The sequence below is a fragment of the Dermacentor variabilis genome, chromosome 4 (genome assembly GCF_050947875.1).
Source record: "Dermacentor variabilis isolate Ectoservices chromosome 4, ASM5094787v1, whole genome shotgun sequence".
In the NCBI taxonomy this organism is placed as follows: Eukaryota; Metazoa; Arthropoda; class Arachnida; order Ixodida; family Ixodidae; genus Dermacentor; species Dermacentor variabilis.
In genome coordinates, this window is record NC_134571.1 from 36,417,265 (window position 1) to 36,442,832 (window position 25,568).

General features: G+C 42.4%; 1 protein-coding gene across 4 annotated transcripts in view; it reads left to right on the forward strand.

The window, feature by feature from the left end:
• The window catches only part of Sulf1 (Extracellular sulfatase Sulf1), a 60,649-nt gene that overhangs the window by 7,687 nt on the left and 27,394 nt on the right, over nucleotides 1-25,568 (forward strand). For all 4 annotated transcript variants that reach the window (XM_075688647.1, XM_075688645.1, XM_075688646.1 and 1 more), the window contains exons 4-9: nucleotides 7,986-8,307; nucleotides 9,194-9,344; nucleotides 13,916-14,091; nucleotides 17,009-17,137; nucleotides 21,390-21,458; nucleotides 22,771-22,882. In XM_075688647.1, the coding sequence (XP_075544762.1) occupies nucleotides 7,986-8,307; nucleotides 9,194-9,344; nucleotides 13,916-14,091; nucleotides 17,009-17,137; nucleotides 21,390-21,458; nucleotides 22,771-22,882 (959 nt within the window). The remainder of the gene's footprint in view (nucleotides 1-7,985; nucleotides 8,308-9,193; nucleotides 9,345-13,915; nucleotides 14,092-17,008; nucleotides 17,138-21,389; nucleotides 21,459-22,770; nucleotides 22,883-25,568) is intronic.

The following is a 25,568-nucleotide window of genomic DNA, read 5'->3' on the forward strand; positions in this document are numbered from 1 at the left end:
CCAAGCAGCATGTCGCAGTGCCGAGCATGTCTGGTATTCCAATAAATGCACGTGAGCTAAGCATTTTGATAGATGGGCGTAAGCATAAACGTGAGCAGCCTGCACAGTGCAGCCATCTGGGGTTGCAGAGCTCAACCAGCCAAACAAACAGCTTGTATTGCTGTAACCAGTGGTGTAGCCAAAAATTTTGTTCAAGGGGGGGGGGGGGAGTGCTCACATTGCATATCAGCCTCCTCCTAAGAGGAAACATTAGGTCGGATGCTCCTGTCTAAATACATGTAGAAGGAGAATTCGTTTTTCTCGGCAACCACTGCACCAAATTTGATGAGGTTTGTTGCATTTAAAAGCAAAACTTAAATTCTAGTGACAGTTTGTTTCGAATTTTCGATTCAGGTCTTAAATATTTTATTGAAAAGTGGCAAAAATCTAAAATTTTCAGAAAACGAAACAATGAAGTTTACAACTCTAAATCAGCAATGAAAATTGATATCACAATTCTGTGCATTGCACATAATAGTACATCTACAGCAGAGAAGATTGATATGTTACACATGAGTCTAAAGAAATTAAGTACTATGGAAATACATAGTATAGTACTATGCATAGTACTGCATAGTACTATGGAAAAAAAGTACTATGCAGAACCCTTGCACATAACATAACCAATTCACGTAAGATACAAATAGACATATCGAATTTGTCCGCTTTGAATGGTGTAATGGATGCCGTTTACAGAACCGCGATATCTATTCTTGATGCAGAGCTGTTAATATGTAAACTTCGTCCTTCTATGTTTTTCGAAGTTTCGAATTTTTCAAAATATTTTAAACAAAGTTCCGGCCCTAAATCGCAATTCCGCTTCCAACAGACACTAGAATTTAACTTTACTTAACAAATTTAATTAGAAGCAATTCAGGAGTTATCTCTGAAAAGCGTTGCTGCGTTTTACATGTATCTGAATAGGCCACGTCGGAGTTGGGCCAAGCTAAAGCTTCCTCTTAAACAATTTGTCGAGGAATCAAATACATGAATATTAATTGCATTGCCATTTCCAGAGATGCTGCAAAAGAATTCTCGAATGCTACGCACCGTAAAAACAAGTAAAATATATCATTCTTCATAAAAGAATATACTCGTATGTGCCAAAAATTGTGTCCAAAATAACTGATATCAATTCTTCCATGTTTTTTGTCTATTTAATAAGTAAAGAAAATATCACACCAACTTTAGAACTACATCAGTTCGAAACCAGCAAATCAGTGCATGCTGCTGATATGAAAAATGTAAAGGCCATGAAATGAACAAGTTGAGGACAAATATGTTAATGAAACTTTGTCATTCAAGATCCTTGTTTACATTCTTGTACATATTCAACGGCCAGTGAAAAATCTCAATGACGCTGTCATTTGCTCCAATGTATTACGCAGGAGCAGCTGTCACCAGTCGTGTATCGTGAGTAATTGCATGGAAATTATAGTCGCAGCAGAGAACACGTATAAAAAGCAGGAGTTCTGCAGAATATATGAGGGCGAGTCAAGTGAAAGTGAGCCAATGCGAATATATGACAAACGGGGTACTTTATTTAAAAGTAGCCTTCATGAGCATTTAGACGTTTATCCCATTGACTAACGAATCGTGTAATTCGCGTCTCATAAAGCTCCTTGGGTTGCTGCTTCAAAACGTCTGCAACTGACTTTCACGTCATCGTCCGAGATGAATCTGGTTCCCTTGAGCTGTTTTTCTGTTGCCCCAATATGTGGAAGTCTCAAAGCGACAAATCTAAGCTGTATGATGGATATTGCAGCGTTTCCCACTTGAACTTCGCCAGTTTTATATTAACGACATCAGCGACGTGGGGACAGGCATTGTCGTGGAACAAGAGGACCCCATTCGTCAATTTTTCACGTAGTTTGTTCTTGATTGCGACACGCAGCCGATCCGGCGTTTCGCAATATCGGAAACTATTGAGTCTCTCAAGATTTAGCAAATTCTATCAGGAATTGCTCCTGGTGATCGAAAAATAAAAGTCCGCAACACCTTTCCGTTGGAAAGGATGGCCTTTGCTTTCTTTGGGGGTGGTAAATTCGAATTCCATTGTAAGCTTTGCCCTCGTGTTTCAGGCTTGTAGTAGTGGCACCATGGTTCAACCTTTGCAATTTTATTAGGGGTTATTGCACGATGGTTTTGGCCCGGTGTGGGATCGTCTTTGCAACTTTCACATCCTTCTTTGAACTGTTTGTTCTAACGCTTCACAGTGGCTAATGAAATGCAATGTTCAATGTACACGGCCACCATACGGGGACTCTTATTTTTGGGAAACACCTTCAGCTGTCAAAAGCCTCACGGCACCACACTGCGCAACCTCTGGAGCGTCCATTACGTCATGCAACCATGTTCAACCCAGTGTATGAGCGCATTACAGAACATTTATCCTCACACCTGCGTGCCACTTTTGTATATGAAAGAGGCCTGCTTGCTACATGCAGGCCTTGGAGATAATGAACAGAACCATAATTGCGAGGGGTGGGTAGGCTCACTTTCACTTGACTCGCCCTCGTACATTAGAAATACGAAGATACAATGGAATATACAAATGCGATGATACAGCTTGATAAAGGACAAAAAATTGCCATAGAAAACAAAGTTCACTGCACGTATACACAAAACCTCGCAAGAAGATATCTGAACATATGTATAAGTCTCCAATAAATCTACGTATCTAAGAAAAAGTCACGGTATATAATGGGTCAAACAAGGCAAGTAAACATGTTGCGCAATCACAGATTCACAGAATCCTAGATCCCGCCCCAATTCCATCCACTCCCCCCTATGTATCGCGCGACGAAAGGCGGTGCGCTTGCTCCCCGCTTTTCTCGTTTGCGCACACAAGACTTGAGCTAGCATCGTCAGCTCTCCCATTCCCCCCCCCCAACCCCCCACTCTTTCACTCGCACATACAGAATGCGGCGCGCGGTCACGATGTTATCGCCCTTGGACTTTATGCGGAACATGAGGGCGACAACGACGACGGCAGGAATGCGCCTAGAGTCTCCATATAATTGTTATCGCAATAATATAATAAGAGTATCCAGCAGCTGAAGCGTCCCATGGCTGATTACTTTCCGCAAAAGAAGTAACAAAATAGAACTTTCACCATGTGACAATTCACTGCGCTGCAACGTTTTTTCTTTTTTTCCTTTTGTGGGGCGGGGGAACCGTAATGAAAAAAAAAACTAAAAGGAAACTATGTTGGTCACAATCAAATGCCTGCTTTGGGCAACTAATGTGGCTATTAAAGGAATATCGAAGAAAACACGAGATGCTTGGTCCACCAAGAACCATGCGCATACTGCTCGGGATCCTGCACCGGCGAGACAAGACTTTCTGGAGAGGTTGCGCTCAAGCGAACGCAGTGCAATCCGTCGAGTCCCCACAGTGATGTCGGCGAGCGACCATTGTTTCTTTTTCTCGTCTGCTAGCTAGAAAGCGTCCAAAACTCTGCCAGGCGAAAATACACTCGGCCAGAGAAAACCGAACACGCACCGAAGTGCGCCGCGCGGTGGTCGGGGGAACACGAGGAAAACGCATGCACTCTGGCTGGCTCTGGCAGCCCCCGGGTAGGGCAGCGAGTACAAAAAAAATTGAAGAGGCTCGATGTGTCATCGCGATTAAAAGTTATAGTAGAAAAAGAAAATAAGAACGTAGTTACCTTGGCTGGCTTTATTGTCTTCACTGGATGCTTTGGCGCAGGCGAAAAAAAAATTATATTTTTTTTATGTGACATGACGGCACGAATGAACCACCGCAACGCTTGGTCTCATCGGGCCTTGCTGCGGGCTTTGTCAACCTGTCTGATAGTGTGTTGATTTGGCTTGTCTTGTTGTATGGCCCGATGTACGACTTTGGAAAGGTTAATGCACCTTTGGCGTCAAATATTTATGGGAACATTAAACTTACAAAGTTCCGCAATTGAAAATCTAAAGCATACGTTTTCAAATGTTAATGCACCTTTCACATCAAAAGTTTATAAGAACTTTATACCCATAAAGTTTCGGAATTGACATCCATGCGCTCCGTAGATTCCATGCTAGTGTAAAGTCCGTGGCCTCCGCGAGATGCCGCGGTGAGCCCGTTTGCCATCAAAACATCCTTGAAACATTGTGCTCGGATGGGGCTGCTTGCGTTATGTGACTTCCGGTGCATGGGCGTTGCCGCGAAATCCAGCCCGAGTTCGCAATTTTTGCGGTAAAAAGGCTTTTCGAGCGTGAAAAAGATGTTCTAGACAAAATCCAGAATGATTTCCTGCGCCGGGGGTTGCTTTGGTCGGCAGTGCATGGACAGCGTGAGAAAATTTCGGGGGGGGGGGGGCTGACGCCCCATAAGCCCCCCCCCTGGCTACGCCCCTTGCTGTAACCAAGCGTAAAACATCTTAAACATCTAAAAAGACAGCATGTTCATGATTATGCTGCTGCCTAAAATTTACACCAGCAGAAAAGTAGAATACACTTCATGACGTCTATATTAGCTCTGTGTTTGTCTGGTTGAACTCAGTGCCACAAGCTGGCTGCACCCTGTAGGCTGCTGATGTTTGTGCCACTGCCTATTTGGCAAAACACCCAGTCTGCCTGCATTTAGTGGAATACTGGACAAGTGAATCACTCTATTGTGGTAGTAATCTGTTGTAAAGCGACCACTACAAACGCATAAATTCTAGCACCAATCAAATACTGACAGCCCAATGCACTGCAGCCACTCTGCTCGCCTGTTGCCTTGCAGATGAACACAGTGTTGCAGCTTGACATGTCGCCAACCACTAGGTTTGCACTCTGCGACACAACAAGAGCAATCCATGTTCCTCAAAAAAAAAAAAAAAACCCTTGAAACTAACACTGACCATGCAGCTCGAATCAACATGGAGCATGCTGTAACACAAGCGGATGACATTTGCTGTGTGCTAAAAGTGTTTGACTGTACTGATAAATTGTTGTTGTGTATTCTCTTTCTGTCACCGTTCTTCATAGAAAGAAATGAAGCAGCATTCCAACTATCACAAACAAAATTTGCTTACCATAAAGTTGGAAAAGTTATCGATTGCGCAACGTGGGTAGCCAATCGGATATCTCGTCCAAATGACTTCCTGTGCGCTTGCTGCGTAGATGGTCATGGGGCAGCTGAAAACTGTGATCACTGGTGATGCACGTTTTTAAAACCTTATAATAAATTGCACTCTTTACGTGGAGTGCTTAAATATGTCACTTGATCAGAAGGACCTACCCTAACGATTACCTTAACAGCATTTGTACAAAATCAGTTCAAGGTCCCTTTAACCTTTGGAGCAGTGGCAGCTTGATAAAACTGGCTGAGATCAGCCTATTCCAAGTGTAAATGATAGAAGGCATTGTAAATGAGTCTTCACGACATTTTCTACTGGAAATGCTATGCGTATTATCTGTTTCAGTACCGTGTAGTAGGGCCACAGTTGAGAACTTCGAAAAATAAATGACCTTCAGAAGTGGTCTTGTCGGCACGTGTTTACTTGGATGCTTCTCTATAGGTCGCAGCTGTGATTCATTGCACGGTTTTGCTTTGTTTTTTTAATAAAGTCTTTGTTGAGGCTCCATGATACTGAAGAAGTTATCCACTCGAATGAATACATGCAAAGAACAAAAAGTTAATGCAGTGCTGCCATATAGACATTATTTTTATTTAAAAAGCACAAACAGTTAATTGCTTTGACAGTGGCTAAATTCATACCTGTAATTGGCACAGCCACAACACCATAGAGGGCATCTTTCTGAGGAGTGCTTCGTCCTTTGCACAAATGACGTCCACGTACTGGCTTGTATGATGTCGTTCCAAGTTGCTCTTGTGTGCAAGAAGAATGAATGAGCCTACGTTGAACACGCTTGGAACAGTTTGGAAGGTGTGCGGTAAACGTACAAGAATACGAAAATGGACAAAGGCCTCTCCCTGTGATCTCCAATTACCCTTGTCCTGCACCAGTCAATTCCAACTAGTGCCCGCGAATTTCCTGATTTCATCGCTCCACCTTGTCTTCTGCCGTCCTCGACCTGCACTTCCCTTCACTTGGTACCCATTCTGTAACCCTAATGGTCCAACGGTAATCTAATCGGCGCATTACATGACCTGCCCAGCTCCATTTTTTTCTCTTTATGTCAATTAGAATATTGGCTATACCCGTTTGCTCTCTGATACAAACCGCTCTCTTTCTGTCTCTTAAAGTTATTCCTAACAATCTTCGTTCCATCGCTCTTTGCGTGCTCCTTAACTTGTTCTCAAGCTTCTTTGTCAGTCTCCAAGTCTCTGCCCCATATGTCAGCACTGGCAAAATGCACTGATTGTACACCTTCCCTTTCAATGATAATGGTAGGCTTCCAGTCAGGAGCTGCTGTATGCGATCCAACCCATCTTTTTCTTCTTTGAATTTCCTTCTCATGATAAGGGTTCCCTCTGATTAATTGATCTCTGTAAACATGCTCCTTCACAGACTCTAGAGGTTGACTGGCAATCTTGAACTCTTGTTCCCTTGCCCAGCTTTTCGTCATTATCTTTGTCTTCTGCATATTAATCTTCAACCCCACTGCCACACTCACTCTGTTAAGGTCCTCAATCATTTGTTGTAACTCGTCTGCATTCTTGCTAAATAGAACAATGTCATTTGCAAACCCAAGGTTACTGAGATATTCGCCGTCGATCCTTACTCCTAAGCCGTTCCAGTTGAATAGCTTGAATACTTCTTCCAAGCACGCTGTGAATAGCATTGTAGATATTGTGCCTCCCTGTCTGACCCCTTTCTTTATAGGTATCTTCCTGCTTTTCTTGTGTATAGTTAAGGTAGCTGAAACATTCTGTACTCCTTGATTATGTAATGCCTCTGTGACTGCTGGTATCTCTACTGAATCAAATGCCATTTCGTAATCTATGAAAGCCATATAGAGAGGCTTATTGCACTGTGCGGATTTCTCGATAACCTGATTAGTGACATGGATGTGATCCATTGTAGAATATCCCTTCCTGAAGCCAGCCTGTTCCCTTGGTTGTCTAAAGTCCAGTGTTGCCCTTATTCTCTTGGAAATTATTTTGGTAAATATTTTATATAATACTGGGAGTAAGCTAATGGGCCTATAATTTCTCAATTCTTTAACGTCTTCCTTCTTATGGATTAGTATAACGTTTGCATTCTTCCAGTTTTCTGGGACCCTTGCAGTCAATAGACACTGTGTATAAAGAGCCGCCAGTTTTCCAAGCATTATGTCTCCTCCATCTTTGATTAAATGGACTGTTATTCCATCTTCTCCTGCCACCCTTCCTTGTTTCATGTCTTGCAAGGCCCTTCTGACCTCATCGCTAGTTATAGTGCGAGTTTCTGTATTCTGTTCATTACTGTTTCTAATGGAGGTATCCTGACTCCTCTGGGTACAGGTCAGTATAAAATTCTTCCGCTGCTTTTACTATATCTTTGAGATTGCTGATGATATTATCCTGCTTATCTGCACTTAAGAAAATCAGCAAGTGCACCGTGTTCTAGTGGACATTAACCGAGAGATCAAGACATGGCACCATCATCCCATTCTTCTCTGTATCCTGAAATTTATTGAAGATGCATGCCTTTTTGGTGTCATAGTAAATATAGAATGAATTTTCTACCTCTGCTATCACAACAGATAGTCTTGTTGTGTAGTTCCAGTAATCATAGATGCTGCTGCCACCTGTGCTGCAGAGCTATTCGCTAGGAGATGACAGGGTGTGGAAGAGCACCTTTAAGGTGCGTTCGTGTTCGCCCTCCTAATTGGCTAAAGAATCCTGTAGCTTTCACAGTGCTGCACGGAACTACTGAAACAGAGTGTATACTTACTTTTCCCTCATGCAACAGTTTTTGTTATACACAATTGCTGGAATATTAGTTACTTGCTTGTGGGGTCCCTGGTTTTTACTTTCTTTTTTTTTTTCCTTCCTCTGTGTAGCCTACTTTGGCAAGTACCTGAATGAATACAATGGCAACCACATTCCAACCGGCTGGCGGGAGTGGGCCGCTCTAGTCCGCAACTCGCGCTTCTACAACTACACTGTCAATGTCAACGGCCACAAGCGCAAGCATGGTCTGGACTATGTTCGCGACTACTATCCTGACCTGGTGACGAATGACAGTGTGGCTTTCCTGCGCCAGTCCAAGCAGCTGTTTCCAAATCGCCCGGTGATGATGGTTGTCTCCTATCCGTCCCCGCATGGCCCAGAGGACTCAGCACCCCAGTACCAACATCTTTTTCATAATATCACGACACACAGGTGAGGATGATTGCTACATTTGAATCTGGTGATGATCACAATTGACCCAAATTTTGCGTTTGTGTGAATTCTGAGAAAGTCTCAGCTAGAATGCATTTAGTACAACACATTCTGTTTTGCGATGGCCTGAATGCTCTTTAGGGCTGCAGTGGATAATTTGAATTTCTACACCACCTAGAGACATCTCAGTCATGGGTGCACAGCCATGGTTACAGTTGCTAAGTTGGAATCCGAAATTTTGGTCTTCCAGGATGCTGACCGAGGCCTTCACATTTGAAGAAAAGTTCTCACTGCATAGTGTATTTAGTGCTTGCTGTTTACAACAAAGAATGGGTGTGAAGTTGTATTCACTCCAGAAGGTTCGACACAGAGTCGCGCTTGCATTCTAATGTGAAAGCATCAACAGGAACAATAAGTTAGCCTCACAAGTGTTCTATGGTGTGTGCATGAAGAACACAAACGAAACAAATGCTGAGATTAGCCATCTCACTAGCCTCTGCTCAGAATCTGGCCTTTTTCTTATTGCCAATACAAAGTGACAGCACAGTGAGGCTTTTAGAGTCACGGAAACATTCTCTTCACATTGATCATCATGTGTGTGTGTGTGCTGTCTATGTCACAAAAATATAAAATTATGAGAAGCAGTGAATAGCCATCACGCATGAAACATCGACTGTATTTTTGCAATTAATTTGTCTTCCCTTTTAAGTTTCTCTTGTCTATTTACATTGACGTAGAAGGTGTATGGTTTAGGAGTTTGGTGTTTGGGTTTTCGTTCCATGTTACATTCTAGTTCTGTGTACTTAACAAGTAGAAACCTGGTTTAGCCAATGTTTTTTTGGCACCTGACTTGCAGAATGTTTCTTTTTTTTTTCTTTTTTTGAAGGACACCAAGCTGGAATTATGCTCCAAACATGGACAAACAGTGGCTATTGCGTTACACTGGCCAGATGGAGCCGATTCACATCAAATTTACTGATATGCTTCATACAAAGCGGCTCCAGACTTTGCAAACTATCGATGATGCTGTGGAAAAGGTACTGATCTTGTGGAATGTTGTCATCATTTGTAGCCTGTTTTTGCTGGAGTTTGATAGAGGGCTTAGTAATTTATTCTCGCTTGGTGTAGATTGATAAATTGATTGATAATTGATTGATTGGTGTAGATTGATAAACTGAAACGACAGGGAGGTGGAGTTTCAGTTTATTACCGTATTTACACGATTGTAAGTCGACCCCCCATATCGTGTGACAGGAAAAAAAAAAAAAGATAGCATACCAGAGGGCGCATTCGATAATGAAAATTTATTAGTAGCTGACATAGTCACTGGACTACTCGTCTTCACTAGTGCTGCCATCGTCATCGTTGCTGTGGTCCCGCAGCACGTCGTGGTCCAGCGAAATTTCACATTAGGCAAACGACCGCACCAGGACATCTTGTGGAACAGCAGCCCACGCCAAATGCACCCAAACACACGCAGCTATCAGGGAGGCTCTTTTGACAGGTCCGGTTGGCGTAATTTTGCAGTCTTGTGCTGCCAGCCACTCGTACTCACGGCCGAGCAGGGCCTTAAAATTAAGGCGAAGGTCCGGGCTTGTTTCATGACCATGTCGCACTTCACTGGCAGGGACTGATCACGCATTTCAGTGACATACACCGCAAGCTTAGCCTACAGCTCCGGAAAGCATCCAGACTTCGGCACGTGGGAAATTTCTCACTTGCCGTCCCAGGTGAAAATTTTGCTTGGCTGCAGTCGCCACTCTCGCACCACCCGTTCAGAAACATCGAAATTGCGGCCCGCTGCACAGTGATTTGTTTCTTCGGCGTAAAGGATGGCAGCCCTCTTGAACGCTGCTGAGGACGAGTGCCGAACGATTAGTGGGCCTGGAGCACTCATGATGACTGAGGAAGCATAGAAGTAGCACGTAGCCGGCAGTCAAGTGGAACGCGTCAAACCAATGCCAATGCCTTTCAACAGAGAAAGAGAAACCTGGGAGCGGTGTCTGCTCTGTCTTCCATGAACTACCGATACTCCCCGCAAGCGCCGCCGCATAAAGAAAAACATTTTGAGGGTGCCGCCGCAAATGGGAACAGCGGCGCTTACATCAACTATTCACACTCTCCCCTCCCCCTCTCATGAGTGTTGCATGCACTGTAAAACTCTAAAAAATGTTGAAAAACCCTTCCGAAAGCGAACAAACACGCGGGATAGTGAAAAGATACAGGTAGGGCCATAGAGCAAGCATAAAATTGTAACTACGTTGTAGCTCCCGTTGGTCTCGCTTTTTTGGCGGGGCCATGTTTTGGTTTCGATTGTAAGTCGACCCCCCAACTTCACTTTCAAATTAAAAAAAAAAGTGGTCGACTTACAATCGTGTAAATACGGCATTCGTTCATAACAACTGGTTACAAGAAATGTTATACAGACAAGGGTCCCAAAGTCAGAGACTGCACCGGGACCCTTGGATTAGAAGTTGTATAAAAAAAATTAAAGTGGAATACAGAGCAGGGAAACAAAATAAGGAATAAAAAAATATAAGCAAGAAACTTAGTGATGACACACATAAAAAACAAAATGAAGAGGGAAGATGCACAATCATTGCTGATTACACAGCTACTAATTAGCAAAATAACATTATAGTAAATTAATCGGACTGCAGAAAATTCTTGAGTTCGTAGTTAAAAGAATACAAGGTAGATGACAACGTAATGGAATATGGTAGACTGTACCAAAGTTTAATCGCGCTAAAAGAGGAAGCCATCTTTCCGTAATTAATATGACATAAAGGCAACAGGAAATTTCCTTGTGCTGCAAGCCTTGTGTTACTAGGATTAAAAAGGAGACCAAAACTAACGAAGTTGCAAGGAACTTGTTGAGTTAGTAATATTAAAGGGACAGTGAAGAGAAACATGAGATCAGTCTAGATTGATGAATCATTCATTCAGATCTTGTTAATTTCATAATAGAAGGTTTTCTAGGAAAGGAAGGCCAAATTTCGATCTCTTGTACTTCATGCTGAAACTCCAGTGCTGGTATGTCAGTGTGACGAGGATTTTGAAGTATTTTCTTGTATTTTGGCCGTTGTGCAGTAAACGCTTTTGAATCTTTCCAAGTTTAGGCTTTGACTCCTCTAAAAAACAATGTCTTGTGTTATAGCATCTCCCAAACCAGTGCTGTTTTGGATTCGTCAGCATTATATTTCTGACGGTGCAAGAAGTGATCACGTCCCCGTTAGGTGAAGCACCCTTGTAGGGGCATGGCTTGGCACGGCGCTCGTTGTATCTTATGTAGTGGTTGAACAGGAGTTTGATACATGTGTAGTACAGCACTATACTTCTGCATGGGATTTATAAGGAAATGTTACAACTGTGCGATATAGACATTATTTTGGTACATCTGAGTTTAATATGTCTGAGATCAACTACAAGCAATGCAAGATTTGGAGAGTGTGTGAACTGTATGTTATGGTACGTTTGGATCAACTATGGTAAACAGTCTGTACATTTCTCAGCCTTGTCACTCGGGAGCACACTAGCATTTCTTTTAAAAGTGCAGAAAGCTCACAGATGTCAAACTGAAAAGCTTTCTTTTAGCTACTTCGAACTAATTTTAACATTCTACACCATTGGGTATTCTCGGTTTTTGTGTAAAGCATTAAATTCATTATGTCATTATTTTTGTTCTTTTCCCATAGTTTTGTGCTGACATTTTTTTTGCGTACAGTTTAAACTTTATTTAACAAACGGATGACCATGCTCTAACTAGTTCGTTAAATCAGGAAGTTGGTAACATTGAGAAAGGAATTTTTCAGTCCTTCGAAATCTAAAATTGTATAGTGACACGGAAAGGCTACTGAGACATTACGTTTGCCGATAATCCAGCCATTTGTTCCATAAACCACGAAATAACGAAAGCAACCACCACTGCCCCTACCACGGCGGTGTTGAGTCGGCTGTTCCGTGCATGGGCGCCGTGTGCAGCCTCGTCAAAATAAAGCTAGAGATGGGATCGTGGCGCCTAGATGTTTTAACGTGATAGAGCGTACGCTCGAAGAATGACACATTTGTGTCAAAATTAGAAAGAAATCGCCACTTTTTTTACTAGGTAATTTATTTCAGGAGGAACTTCATTAAATTGAGTGCGGCCAAGTTTACTTCGTTAATTCGGGTTGATAGTAACATTGAACTCTATGGGTAGCTGCCGGGGAATTTAAATTTCTTCGTTAGATCGGGATCTAAAATCGGGTTTCATTAGATTAAGTTTTAACTGTACTGAAAATTGTACCTTTGAAGTTTTTAATTGCTAACAATTTCTTCACAAACATACATTGTATTTTGATCACTGGTACATTACAACATCTCAGTATTTTGTAAGCTAAGTTTCACATGTCAGTGCCGTTACGTTTCAATAATTCTTAGTTGTAATGCACAGGAGGTCCCAATTCAATTTCTAACCACGAGAGCTCCTCCTGCATAATGAGACCACCTCAATATAACAAACTTCAATATAATTAAATTCTCTATTATAACACAGTTTTGAACTTTTTATAACTTGATCCATAGAACATGATGTATTTAGAACCTCAATATAACAAAGTGTGTTTATACACAATTTCAGTATAATGAAATTTTACTGCCAGTGCGAAGGAATACCGAGACAATAAATGGGAACTTCTGCAGACCAGATGGTCAAATGGTTGAATCAAGCAGCGGCTTGCGAACGCAACTCTCACATGGTACGCTGCGCAATCAAGAGCTTCTGCCAAGGAGCAGCCTCCTGTTTCATATAAACTCCAAGTGTGATAAGATCCTATCGCGCTCCGCTGTGGGCAACACTATCAGCCTCGCAGCTGGCGAAAATGTGGCTGGCTTTGCTTCATACCACTGATGTGAAGATATTATCCACATGGCAACAAACCATATTTCTTTATCGCTGACTAAAATTCAACAAAATGAATCTATTTTTCATTTAAATTTGCTCTTTCTGATTGCCTGATAATTTGGAAAATATTGCGACCCTTTCCGTCTAAGAAAAGTCCTTTGGCAGCTGTACTTATTTGCATGAAAGATCAAATTTCGATGAAATGAAATTTTTGTATAATGAAGCAAATTGCTGATTTTACCTTCTTCATTATATCGAGGTTTAACTGTACATCAACTCATGCTTCATGAGTGACATTAATACATGTATACTGTTTCTGATTACCCACTGTGGTAGCTTAGCGGGTGTGTCATTGTGATGCTGAACTCAAGGTCATAGGTTTGGATCCTGGCTGCGGTGGGCGATGGGCAAAATGCAAGAACGCTCATTCACTTAGGTTTAGGTGCATGCTAAAGGCCCCAGGTTGTCAAAATTAATTCATAGTCTCATCCACTGCACTGTGCGTCATAATCATTTCGTGGTTTTGGCTCGTAAAACCCCAGAATAACTGACTCCGATTTTCATTTTCATGCTGTTAAGGTTCTCCTTGCCCTTTCCCTGCTTCCGAAGTGTTTATTTGGTGGAAGGTCTTCCCAAGCTTGGTTGAAGCAGCTTGTGTCCGATGTCTTTGTTGTCACTTACCCTTGTTTGACCTGCTGCTGTATTTTCCTCTGTCTTGAATTGCAGCTGTACAATGAACTGTTAAGCTTAGGGGAGTTGAACAACACCTACATTTTCTACACATCGGATCATGGCTATCACCTTGGCCAGTTTGGCCTTGTGAAAGGAAAATCAATGCCCTTTGAATTCGACATTCGGGTACCATTCTATGTCAGGGGGCCGAAGGTACCTCCAGCAACGAGGTGAGTTAGGTTTCATTGTTACCTGTTAGCAAACCAAACAGAGAGTGTCAAGTTTTTTATGTGGGGCATCTTGCAGTATTTTTGCTCATGTGTTGATGTTCACAAAGTTGAGAAACATATAGTAATGGGTTATAAAGCAAGCCTAAGTGATTAAGGGTAAGGAATTTTAGCATACGTTCGAGTTCAGTCACTATTAATTAACCCGTTCGGGTTACTGAGTGACTATGGTGCTTTGCTGCTGCATACATAGCTGCAGGGTCATTTCCTTGTTGCAACGGTTGTGTTCTTTCTGGGGGCAGAACGAAAATGCATGCATACTTTAATTTAGAGGCATTTTAAGGACGTTTAGGTGGTTAGTGATTTGAAAGCTCTCCACTACAGTGTTATTCACAGCCATTGGTGCTACGTTGGGATGAAACACCCCCATAGGTTACTACTACTACTACTACTACTACTACTACTACTACTACTACTACTACTGTGATTAAGCTGCAGTTTTTACGGATTCCACGGTCTGAAACCTCCTTGATAAACAGACTGCAGCAGCAATAGAAGCTATGTAATACTGGGCCATGTGATATAGTAACTTCATGTGGATTACAACGCAACAAGCGTGGCATCTCGGGGCTGTAAAGTTAAGTGAAATTGCTTGAAGAGTGTAATAAAAGGAGAGAACTGGAACATAAAACTAACAGGATAAGTAACTGCTTGCGAGGGTTCTCATCCTGAGTTGGATTGCTGCAAGAAGGGATGCTCTGCAGCACCCAGTGATTGGCCAAAGCATTGAAATGAGTTCTGCAAGCCCACTTGCAATTAATACTACAATCACATAGACTGCGCACTACTACAAGTGCCTGCCAGTCTAATATACAGGGTGCTTCAGTGAACACTTTCAAAAGTTCCTAAAGGTTACCTGTGGCAGATAGCACAATTCTAGTTCATGATGTGGTCTACTCAAAGCGGCAGACACTGCAGAAGATTGAGATGCTTATCAACTAATTAGAAATCACTAGTTGACATTTTAACTAATTACCTTATGGCCCATATTACAATTTACAAATTCTAGCCATGGAGTTCGCAGGCTGGATCCACTTGGAACGAATTCTCAGGATGACACCAGTTTCGAGATATTAATTCCCGAACTTTGTGGAGAAATGCATTGGCATTCCAGTTACTTTTGTGCTTGAATACATGAAATGACATTTTCTTAAGAATGTAACTGGAAAGCCAATGTAATTTGCCATAATTGCAATATGAACCATAAGTTAATTAGTTAAAACATAATGAATTTTTGTTAATTATTCTATTATGTATTTCAGCTTTTTTGTGCAAATAATGTCCGCCTTTTTCGAGTAGACCAGCTCATGGACTAGAATTGGGCTATTTGCTACAGGCAACCTTTAAAAAAATTTGAAAGTGTTCACTGAAACACCAGGTATAGAAGGAAGCTATGATGTACTGAATTTGCATGTATCAATCTCTTATATAAAAACATAAAGCAACTCTAACTGGGGTAACCATCCCACAGTGATTAGAAGTGAATGGTATTTTACTGTCAAAACATATTCTAGCCATGAATGTATAAAATTTCAGGCTCTACAAAATATTAAAGAAAATATATTTGTGTTCTGCTTTCATATTTTCCAAGTATGTTAGAGGATAGGAACACTTTTGTATACAAGGGGTCGCATTAAGGTTGACCATGATTCTCTGCAGTAGATGACGCATGAACTGAAGCACCACTATAATATGTTCGGAATATGTGACATTATCACTTTGCAGCATTCCCCTCATTGCGTGGAAAATCATATGCATCGCGCTGCAATTCTAGCTGTTGTGGTGGCAACCCATATGATGGCAGTCGAAGACCAGCAATCTGGAATCATAGTTCTAAAAAGGGAGACTGCCCGCTGAAGTTCCAGGCATGGTGTAGCAAAGAAACTGTGCAGGGGCCGCTGATGTATGTAGCGTCTAAGCAACTGGTGAGAGGGAACAACAATGGCAAATTAATGACACTGATGTGTTTGCCTGCCTACAAAAAGCAGTCCTGCATTGACTTGCACAGCAACCCACTAACTTCCGCAGAAATTATGAAGCTGCCGCGATGGGGGCAATAGTGCAGAGAATGCACTGAGGGACATACTTAGAAAGATTGACCTGGCTTCACTACAGCAGTAGATTTCATTTCCGTTGTAAAAACAAGAGTACTGGTCAATGTTTCATGACCTTATTCTTTTTCTGTTTTCTGCCAAACTACAGGCTACCTGTTGCTCTATATTAATATCTTCCTATGCTTTCATGACTTTGAATATTAAACAGGAAAATAAATGCTCAAGTTTTCTGGTGTAACATAAAGCTAGATGTAGGTGGCATTACTGTATGTGAAAAGTTTAAATATTTTCTTGTCATTAGTTATTAAAAAAATTATATTTTGTGTGAGAAATGCTGCTGCATCGTTACTGACTACGAAAAATATGTGTAGTATGTTCGGAATGCCACCTGGTGATGCAGTGATCCAGGATGAAAAGTGAAGGCAACAAACCATCATGTGGTGCTAAGTATGTGCCTATGCGTCTAGGTGAAGCAAAAGACAAAGTGTTTGTCTGAGGAAACTGAGGAAATGGACCCTTTGTCCACATATGTGGAGATGTTGCTGTGAACACATATGTGCTAGCTGATCAGGGCAGTAGTTCTTCAGATTCTTAAGAGACCGGTTGTGAATAACAGTTAACTTTACAAGGTATTGTGTTACTAGGATTTTGTTTAGTCTGGAGGGGAATATGCCTTGCCGGTATCTGCTAGGCGTACCATATTTAGCATTGCAAGTGTGTTACATTGCTTAAGCCTTGTTATGTATTGTGCCATATTACTTATAAACCCTGCAAGGTAATACTCTTTTCTTGACTTGCACTTTCAGGTTAAAAGATATTGTACTGAATATTGATTTAGCACCAACCTTTCTAGATATTGCTGGCATTGATGTTCCGGAGCATATGGATGGAAAGTCGATATTTCCCATCTTGGAAGATGCCTTCGATTCCGTGAGGTTTGCTATTTGTTCATTGTTATTATTCTTTTTGTGCTGGAAAATACATTAGTATGTTTGTTCAGGATTCCCAACAGAGAAGGACTGCCAAATTTGCTCGGACAATTTCAGTGATGAAGCTTTGGAAAACAGACATTTAGTTTGTGGTGCCTTCATTCATTTGGCATTTTAACTGCCCCCAAAAAGTTTCAATCCTGTGTGACACACTTATCGGGGTGTAAATGCTGTGCTGTGGGAATTTATTAGTATTAGTATTAGTATTAGTATTGTGATCGGCAATGCCTTGAACAGATGACAGGTTTGACCTTGCAGAAGTAACTTAATTGTAGCATGCTTCCTGCCTTACTATAAAAATAGCCCAAGGGGGAGCTGCAGCAGCCAAGCTTTACTGTATTTACTAGATTCTAACACTCCCTCACTTGTAACATGCACCTGTTCATCGTGACCAAAAAAAACAACAACAAAAAAACTCCTTTATGTAGTACCACACCTCAAGCTTTCATTCGGAAATACAAATTTCTCTCATTTGGAAAAACAAAGATTTACTCCCTGTGCACTAAAGTTGTGATGAATAAAAAAGAAATCCCAGTTTATTTAGAAAGGCGGCATCAATTGTGAAGCCAAATTAGTAAACAACTATACAAAGTGAAGATAGTAGTTTTATCGGCCATATAAACTTGTAAGCATTCGCTTAATAACTGTATAAAGAAGCATTGTGTCACGTGCACACAAGCAACCATGAACATGTCGCTTGATGACCGCTGAAACTTGCTATCAAAATACTAAAGTGAGGAAGTACGGTAGCAGGAGCGAGTGAATTGACCTTCGTGAACTAAGGGACGAGAGCACACCCTGGTGCACTTAGACACGTAGACTCCGTCCCCATCACAAATCGCTTCCAATTAGGGCCCGTGTGCAGCCTTGTGGTACGCAGCAGCCTTCAGAGTTGAACGCCTCTCCTTTTGTTTGCACCAGTCCCACACGCAAGTTTCGGGAACTCTGAATGCCCGTGATGGGGGGGTGGCCCAATTTCCGTCCCATCTCCGCACATGTGATCACCTTCCTTTTAATTGTGCCATCACATTGAACTCTGGGTGTCTTCGCAGTCAGCACTTCTATGCTGATAGAGTAAACACAAAACAGGAAGACAGACGGTAGACTGACTTAGGCACACATACTACAGCACATGGAGAAAGCTACGACAGTTAGGCTTGAAGTGCGTACAAGGTGGCCATATTGAAACCCAGATGGCAATATGGTAATGCAAATTTGGGGTTGTGCTCGATTCTAACGCACATGCACATTTTGGACCCATTTTATACCCCCATAAAAGTTCGCGTTAGATTCGAGTAAAAATACGGTATTCAGCCAGCCAGCCATTACGGTCATGGTTCCAAGAAGGTGACAGTGGCTGCTCAGGCCAGGCACACTGATGTTCCCTATCGAGCTGATACATGGTGGCTGTTTTCATTAGCAACACTGCATGCAGTGATGGTTTCACTGCATTACAGCAGATTTTCCATTGTGACTTTGTTGTGTGCGTGTTCCAGGCCTTCATAGAAAAAATTTGGACCTTGTAATAAAACAGTGTAAGTGAAATAGGCAACCATTGTTAGCATGTTGTATGATACACACAGCAATATATTTAGATTATGAAACAATATTGACTAAAGTACTTGCATTGAAACTAATGTTCTATGAATGTTAGTGTATACCATACACTGTCATGTTATGTTGCCCAGCATGTCCTTGGAAGTGTTGCAACAATCACCACTTGGATAGGAATACATTCCTAAATCCTTCACTCAGTTAGCAACGGTGTCCTCACGTGGAGACAGTAGAGACAGGCCTCATTTAATACCTAATGGAGGGTGCAGTAGTAGTGGAGGAGCATGACACATGAAGCTGGTATTTATTGAAGAGCTTATTGTACCATATTTACTTGAATGCAACGTGACTGCGATTGTAATGCGAGGGTCGACTTTCCAGTCACATTAGAAAAAAGAAAGCTGCGAATATAACACAAGTTAAATGGGAAAAAGACAATTTACCTTTTTTCGAGGAATGACAATTCAGAAAAGGGTTCTTTTCACCCATCGTCGTCTTAGGAGGAATCAAAGCCTTCCTTGGGTAGTATTCTTGAGTGATCACTTTTGAAGATGGTGTGACTTTTGAAAAATGCTGAATATGTCCCTGACAAGTGTTTCTGTTGCTGTGCCAAGCTCGCTATAATTGCACGGTGCTAAGAGTGCTGTCGGCCTTATACAGTTAAACCTCGACATAACAACGTAGGTAAAAAGGGCAATTTGCTTCATTATATCGAAGTTTCGTTGCGTAGAAATTCGACTTTTTATGCAAATAAGTACAGTCATCGATCTATCTTTCTTGCACGGAAAGGGGCCACAGAATTTTCTGAATTATTGGCCAATCGAAAAAAATCTCATTTGAATGAGAAAAGAATTTATTTTGATAAATTTGGGAGTTGGCGATGTAAGAAACGGTTTCGTGCCACGTCGCGATATTTCGCTTGCACTCTTCCCTCACGGCCGATAGCGTCACCCGCACTGGGACGACGCTATCATGAAAAGCGCCGTAGCAGGGAGCAACTGCTTCTTCTGCCTCTCGCTCCAACGGGTCACTGAAACTCGAGATTATGCAACCTCCAATACTAAACATGTGGGAAGACAACACACGTGATGTCGCACCATCTCGTCACGCCCACTCTTTGCACGCACGGTAGGTTACCTCTAAAGCAGGGTGCGTGGCTGCGTATGCGCTCAGCCGCATTTACAGCCTTAGTGCTAGCGCTGGATTGACACGGACAAGAACTACAACAGGACGCGCGCTAACTATCAACTGAATTTTATTTCAGAAAGGCATGCTACTTATGCTGGCTCAAACGAATGCAAATCATCGCACGCACAACCCAGCATTTTCCAAATCTACCTATGTAGGTCTACCTATCTTGAATGTGACGGGCTCACCTATCTTCAGAAGGAAGGTGTGTGTATCGGGTGATGCCTGACCCCTGCCTTGAGGGACCTGTTTCTCGCCCATCATGACAGATCTCTAAAACAAAAACTTGTGACGCTTAAGATCTTAAAAACCTTTAGATACGTGGACATGTATAATTCATGTGGACATGTGGACATGTTCCCATGTATGATTTCAATTCAAATAACACTGAAACAGTGAACGACGAGGGTGCCGTGTTCAATGAATGTCTTGACAATCTGGTTATTACACATGAGCTACCTAACAAAAATGCTATGTAGTTTTTATATATCAAACTAAATTTGACCGCCAATTATTGCTGTTGGGAATATTGAATTGTGGGGTTTCACGTGCCAGAACCATGATCTGATTATGAGGCATGCCCTAGTGGGGGATTCCGGAAATTTGGACCACCTGGGGTTCTTTAATGTGCACCTAAATCTAAGTACACAGGTGTTTTCGCATTTCGCCCACATTGAAATGCAGCCATCATGGCCGAGATTTGATCCCGCCACTTCGTGCTTAGCAGCCCAACACCATAGCCACTAAACAACCACGGCGGGTGTTCGGAATATCAACCTAGGAAAACAAAGATGCAGCTTCACTATGCCTCATCACATTCAGAGTTGAAGCGAGCAATCACAAACCTATGTTTTGTGAAAGCGCTACGCCGATCATGCCCCCACCGGATACCTGAGAGTATTTTTAGGCAAAAAGAGCGGCTACTGGAAGCAGGCTACCCTATCCACACACTTTTATCGTTGGCGGAAAATGCACTGAAAAAACTAGCGGAACCGGGTGGTAAGCATGAGCGCAGCCATGAAAAGAGAAAGAAGCTCGTTCTACCGCCCAAAAAAATCTGCACTTCTGTACCTTTGTTTCGTAAACTTCTGAAAGTATGAAATCATTTCTGCAGAAGAATTGGCATTTGGACAAGTTGGTAATGGTTGGTTGTGTATTTGTCATTTGCACTGCCCCATCAAGATATTGAATTCATTTCTACTGTAAATTACTGTTTATAACAGTGGAGGCCATCTGTAAGCCCCACTACTCAACTCTCTGACAGCATGCTGTTCTTGGTGGTTACGTCAGCACTGCATTTTCTCATTGTAGTAGCACAAGTTTGCTCTTGAAAGTATTCTTCAATTGCTCTTTCCTGCTCTTCTGAATACTGTCACCATTTTTTGAACTTGCATCTTCCAAACCTATTCCAAGAAATTAATTTTGTCCTTTCTGCGTGTTGTTTTTGTTAATCTAGAAGTGGCCACAGGCGAACTGAGATAAAACGGAGGAAATCATGGCGAGACAGCTTTCTGATTGAAAGAGGGTAAGTGCATTTGACCTCAAGATTGCAACTATGAACCTTGAAAACTTGTCTGTTTAGTTTTTAACAGAATTTTAGGGAAATGGTGCTTATTTTTCTTCTGTGGGCATGCACGCATTTCTTTTTATTTAGAGTCGCTGACTGACTTTTCGGACAGTGATGGAGCTGCAAAAGAAAGAAAAAGATTGGGCAGTCTGAAAAATCAAATTACAATGAAAAATAAATTGTATTACTTTTCATGATGCCAGCGGCGTGAAAAATATATTTTTTTTGCAGACTTTTGCTCCGTAAAATAATACCCACTTGAAATTTTATGATGGCCTATGCAATGCACACATCTTGCATTCGACTATTGCACAGCCCAATGCGTGTTGGGCATCACAATGTGCAGATGTGATTTGTGACATGCCAGCGGTTAAGGCTTTATTGCACAGATTCAGCATGGCATTTTCTGTGTACGAGTGTGCTCGTTCCTTCCCATCCAGTAAGCGTACAAACGAACTTGGTAGGCACATGCATGGTTGTTGCTGCTGTTTATCTATGTGAAGCCAAAGGCTGCTTCTAGTACGGCTGTTATTCTAGGCAGAGTGGTTTATCTCTGACCTGGCTGCTAACTCTTCGTACAAACATGTTAGCTGGCAAGCTTCCCTACGGCAGCTTGCCATCTACCGCCCCCTTGCTGAGTGGTGTACTAACTTTACAGTCACGCTGCCCACTGCCTCAACCATTAGGTCTAACCAGCTATGCTTCGTTGTATGTCGGTGACAGAAATTACAATTAAGATCCAAGTCAGTGCAGATCTATGCCTGGTGATGGCACTTACAAGGCCAAAAAACAGCTTGCCAACAAAAGCAAGGGTATGACCAGCAACCTGATTGGCACTATTGTATGCTGCCACCATACTTGCGGCTCATGTCTGAAAAATTTAGTGGCACCATAGGGTGTCTCAAATTTTGGTTACTCTTATACATTGATTTTATAGAGAGTGCGACAGGGGCCACAGGGAAGTGTAAATAGTCTAGAGCAGATGCAAAAATCCATTATACAACTTTATTAAACTTATTAAGCACGAAAACGAAATGTGCTTGCATACATTAGTGACACTCCAGTTTCATCATCTGATTGAGATGCAGTAACATGATGCATTGCTGTTTTAATAAATTTTCTGTACTTGTGCGGTGTGACTCGTTTCCCGATAGTTATATTCTTTGCAGATTATATTGTCTAATAAAGGGAAAATCTGTCTGGAAAATATTGGAATCTGGAAAATGTTGTCTGGTAACTACATTACCTATTCTCCCACATTTCCATTCAGCAAAGTGTCGAAGGACCATATGTATGATGGAACCTACAACTCGACCAAGGAGCGCAACCTGCACGTGAAGTGTATGTCTGGCAGACACCCTTCACCGTGTCAGCCACATCAGGTAGCAATATATTTCACCAAATAACTTATCTGTGACAGAGGATAACTTTATTACAACATGTATTATCCTTTGTCGACATTGCAAATCTGAATGGGAATGCTTGAATGTGTCAGTAAGATAACATACCAATAAGACTGGGCTAAAATAACTGTGTGGTTGCGCCTGAAACACTGATGCAGAGATACTGCTCTTTGAAGGTGACATTGAACTGCAGTTATTGCAGTAACTCATTGGCCATGGATTTGTGCATGTAGGAGGGCAGAGCACATGAATGCTTGTGTACATGCTCAGGCCACTGATGAAGCACAAAAAGGAAGGGTTGGAATTAGGGGTGTGTGAATACAGAATAGTAGATTTAGAATTGAATATAGAGTCGAATCAAGAAAGAAAAAAAAGGCCACACATCAAATCAAATATTAGAAAATTTTTCTCAATATCTAATGCTTACAAATTTTGGGCAAGAAGATATGGTGCTGCACAAGCTCGGGTGGCTTCCTAGCATTGCACAACAAGGATGTAGCAAACTATCAGTAACATAGGTACTGTCGTAGCTCGGGGTAGCGTTTGGGCCAGGAATCCTCCAGGCACAGGGATGAGTACAACAAGAGTAGGAGTGAAAGAAAAATGGTTTATTTTACATTATTTACACTGGCTCCTGATACGGAAGCCCACTCCATGTAAAGGCAGTACAGGTCTGAGCACACATCAGGACACGTCAGGACACACATGTCAGCAGACTTCATGGCATGTCACTGCACCAAAAGTGTTTGCTTTTTAAGCAGTTCGTTTCTTCAGGTGACTAGACTAGGGAATCCGATCACTGTCTCTCGGCCAGTCACAATTGTCGAATCGTTTGCCAAATCCCACCGATGACGTCAGACTGTTCTGCTGGACTCCTCCTCTAATGTTGCGTGATCACTTCCGCATATGAGGCAACCACGTGGCAATCTGGGAACCTCAAGTTGACATAGTGACTATGATAGTCCTCGATGTTGGCCCCTTTCATCAATTAGTGGGCTTTCTGTTGTGGTCAGTTTGTCTGGGTAAGGTGGAATGGTCTTCGTTGTAGTTACCGCTTCCACGGAGGATGGCGGCTGTTGTCGCTTCAAAGTGAGCTCCTTTGTTTGCATATCACAATCTATGCCGGGCCCATCGATCGCCATCTGGATGGGTGCTAAGGAATGTCCCTTGCTGTTTTGAGACATACTAGTACATAGAAATCAGGATGCAGTCGAACTCGGATATATCATACCTGAAGGGGATCACAAAAAAAGTTTGTTATATAGGTAATTCAATATATAAAATAAAACCTTTATACAAAAATTTTTGTGGGGATTTTACTGAGTTTCGTTATACACAATAATTTGTTATATGTGAGTTCGATATATCCGAGTTCGACTGTATGCGGTATGGTCTACTCTTATTAATGGGAACACCAAATTAGTATGCCAGCACTGATTACAGCTCATTTCTAGCATATACTAAAGGTCTGGAAAATTTCTTTTATAAACAGAATTTCTGTTGAACAGTGTCAAGTGCTTTTTTTCCACTTACACTAACGAATTAGTGACATTCTGTTGTATTGCATGCCAATGAGGTTCTCAGTTTAATAGTGGACCTTGTGTGTGGCGGCAATATTTAATTTATTGCATAGAAAGTTGTGCTTTCCTGTTTTTCTCCAAGATGCAGAAGGGCTTTCCCAACTTTATGGCAGATGGATTATCGTAAGGCCAATCTGCACAATGGACGAAAGGACTGTGCATCATGTGACTCGATCACCACTCTGCACTTAGCTGGCACCAACGATAAAGATCCAAAGCCACCTGGAAAATTCTAGGAGATGCTGAAAGAGCAGGTGCCGTACGCTTGTTAGGTTCAGCATGATTCGACATCTGTCAGAGAATCTGAAATCTAGAGGTTCACGGCAAGTTCGCAACACTTGCTACATCTCACCTCCCTCCGCCGCCTCCTCCTCCACCTCCTCCTCGTTCATTCGCCATCCCTCGCTTCCGTTTGCGAGATGGTTTGTCGGCTTTTCGAGTGTCACATGGCTGCTGCAAATAGATCTGCATCAATTCGGCCCCAAACTGTAACTTTAATCGCCAATGCCCAATGAAGCAGCGGCGACTAAGCCTAATGGCCTAGGCAGTGTGGCTGTGACAAAAATTTGCTGCTTGCCATTGTGGTAATGGGTCGCAAGCCGTCGCGGAATGCTTGACGCTGTGTTCGAGCGGGTGGCTCATCAGTGATCGGTCCCGAGATAACGTGTGGGCTAGATTGATGGCTACCAAAGCCGCGCAGTTCGTCGGCTCGCATGTCCAACACCATCAGCATGCCTATCGGCGGCTAATCGGCCCCATCTGCTCACATGCTATCGCATGTTGTGAAATACACGCAGCTTTTGTTGACGTTGCCTCTGTCCGCGTCGCCTTATCTCTTCGATCAGTCCTTTCGACCCAGATGAACCTTGTATTGACAAAGGTGGCACCGGCTGACGTGGTGCCATTCTGCGAATTACGGCATTTTGGCGCAGTGTGCGCTTCCCGCATCGGGCCGATAGTGGGGAGCGCTCGCAGTGACAAAGTTCGCTACCGTGTCAGCCAAGGTGACTGCTACCGTGTCAGCCAAGGTGACTTGTCCGCGGCGCCCGCAGCGTGCCTTCTGTGCTGACAACGTAGTGTAGCGC